This window comes from Anarhichas minor, unplaced genomic scaffold, assembly GCF_050575085.1.
Source record: "Anarhichas minor isolate MPS153535 unplaced genomic scaffold, ASM5057508v1 ptg000021l, whole genome shotgun sequence".
Lineage (NCBI taxonomy): Eukaryota > Metazoa > Chordata > Actinopteri > Perciformes > Anarhichadidae > Anarhichas > Anarhichas minor.
Window position 1 is genome coordinate 1,215,984 of NW_027466467.1, and position 2,611 is coordinate 1,218,594.

Sequence of the window (2,611 nt, forward strand, 5' to 3'; positions counted from 1 at the left end):
TCCAGCCGCCGCCGTCTCCGAACAGCAGCGACCTCCAGTCCCGGCCGCTGCCGCCTCCGCGCTGCAATGACTTCCAGCCCCTTACCCAGCTGGGTCATCAGTCAATCCCCCTGAGCCCCAGTCTATGGACTCCTGTAACCCGGAGCCCCATCTCCGAGAGTCAGAGACCTGTTCCCCGTCTGATCTCCAGTCTCTAGAGACCTGTTCCCCGTCGGGTCTCTAGAGACCTGTTCCCCGTCGGGTCTCTACAGACCTGTTCCCCGTCGGATCTCGAGCCTCTAGAGACCTGTTCCCCGTCGGATCTCCAGCCTCTAGAGACGTGTTCCCCATCTGATCTCCAGCCTCTAGAGACCTGTTCCCCGTCTGATTTCCAGTCTCTAGAGACCTGTTCCCCGTCGGGTCTCTAGAGACCTGTTCCCCGTCGGGTCTCTAGAGACCTGTTCCCCGTCTGTTCTCCAGCCTCTAGAGACCTTTCCCCATCTGATTTCCAGTCTCTAGAGCCCTGTTCCCCGTCTGATCTCCAGTCTCTAGAGCCCTGTTCCCCTCTGATCTCCAGTCTCTAGAGCCCTGTTCCCCGTCTGATCTCCAGCCTCTAGAGACCTGTTCCCCGTTGGATCTCCAGCCTCTAGAGCAGGGGTGGGCAAACTTTTGGGCTCAGGGGCCACATTGAGTTTTAAAATTTGACAGACGGGCCCGGCCAGTAGCAGATGGATGGAGAGTGTTTGTGAACTAATATAAATTACAGTAAAAGCCATTAACTAAAAAGTAAAGAATACTTACATTTCAGTGGGAACAGTGTTGTTGATCACCCTTTTTTGCCAGTGCATCAAAGTTTGGTGTCAGTTTGGTCGTGGCAATTCCCAGGACAGATCTGAGGTGTTCATCATTTAACTGGGATCTGTGACGTGATTTGTTGATGTTCATCACGGTGAACGTCTGCTCACACACGTAGGTAGAGCCAAACAACACCAGCATCCTCTGTGCCATCCTCCTGATGTTTGGAAACTTGGCTTCGCTTCGTGAAGCATAAAACTCATCCAGTTTAAGAGAGTTGAACTTCTCCTTTAAGACAGAGTCACATTGAAGGTCAATCAGTTCCAATTGCAACTCCTGCGGCGCTGTTTCATAGTCTTGTGACAGGGGACATGACACCAGCTGAAGTGACTCGTCAATTTTTTCAAAATCAGAGAACCGCCGGCAGAATTCTCCGTGCAGGTCGTCCAGCGATTTGCTGTATTTCTTCATCTGTTGAGGGGCCTCTTTCAGTGTCGCTAGTGTGGGGAAATGAGCGAATGATTTGTTTGAAATTTGTCTTGAGAACAAAGTCAACTTGGCTTTGAAGGCTCTCACATTTGTGTACATTTCGTGCACAAATTGATCTTTCCCTTGTAGCTTCACGTTCAGCTCATTCATGTGTGTCGATATGTCCACAGCAAAAGCAAAGTCACAAAGCCAATCTGCGTTGCTCAGCTCGGGAAAATCGTCAGCTTTCCCGATTAACTCCAAAAATGAGCTAATCTCCTCTTTGAGCTCCCACACTCGTCGACATACTTTCCCCAAACTTAACCAGCGGACATGAGAGTGACAAAGCAAGTCCTGGTGGTCAGCATCAGTTTCCTCAAGGAACTTAATAAACTGACGATGCTGAAGTCCCCTCGCTCGAATACAGTTAACGAGTTTTACAACTGGCTTCACTACATGATCAAGCTTCAGTATAGATTTACACAGGGCTTCCTGATGGATTATGCAGTGCAGGAAAATTACATCCAGCTCAGGGTTTTCCTCTTTCACCTTATCCTGGATTCTTTTCAGCAGCCTGACGTTTTTTCCTGTTAAGTTTGGCGATCCATCTGTGGTGACATTGGCAAGTTTACACCAAGGTAGCTTCAGCCTCTCGATGACACCAGACACCTTGTCATACAAGTCCTCTCCTCGTGTTGTCCCCTTTAGAGTTTCCATGGTCAAAAATTCCTCCGTTATCTCAAAATTGTCATTAATCCCTCTGATAAAAATTAAGAGCTGAGCAGTGTCTTTTACGTCGTTACTTTCGTCCAGTGCTAACGAATATAACGTAAATGACTCAGCTTTTTTGTTTAACTCGCTGGCTAAGTCTTCATCAATTAGTTCTACACGGCGAGTCACTGTCCTGCGTGATAAACTCATTTTTTCAAATTTGTTTTTGCTCTCTGGACACAAGAGACCTGCCGTCTCCACCATGCATTCTTTCAAAAACTCCCCTTCGGAGAATGGCTTGCTGGCCTTTGCTAATTTGAATGCTAGCAAATAACTTGCCTTGGTGCTTGACTCTTGAAAAGCAGTTTGTCGGAGAAAAATATCCTGCTGAGTCTTTAAATTGGCTGCCAACCTCTGAGCAGTAGCCACCCGTTCTTGCGTTGACTGTTTGCTAGCATAGTTAGCATGCTTGGTGGAAAAGTGGCGGCTGATATTGTATTCTTTGAAAACCGCAACGGTTTCTTGGCAAATAAGACATACAGCCTTTGATCGCACTTCGGTGAAAAAATATTTAGCTGTCCACTCCTCATTAACCCTCGGCACTCACTGTCGACTTTTCTTTTCTTTGGTCCGCTCATTGTTACAGAAGGGCTCAATG

At 47.8% G+C, this 2,611-nt stretch overlaps 1 protein-coding gene across 1 annotated transcript; it reads right to left on the reverse strand.

Annotated features, from left to right (window-relative positions):
• Positions 1–783: 783 nt before the first annotated feature.
• LOC142954992 (general transcription factor II-I repeat domain-containing protein 2A-like) lies at positions 784–1,959 on the reverse strand. The gene has a single exon (XM_076096377.1). The coding sequence runs from the start codon at positions 1,957–1,959 to the stop codon at positions 784–786; it is 1,176 nt and encodes a 391-aa protein (XP_075952492.1).
• Positions 1,960–2,611: the final 652 nt, after the last annotated feature.

Coding starts and splice junctions, on each gene's coding strand:
- LOC142954992 (XM_076096377.1), bottom strand. CDS start 1,959: ATGGAAACTCTAAAGGGGACAACACGAGGAGAGGACTTGTATGACAAG.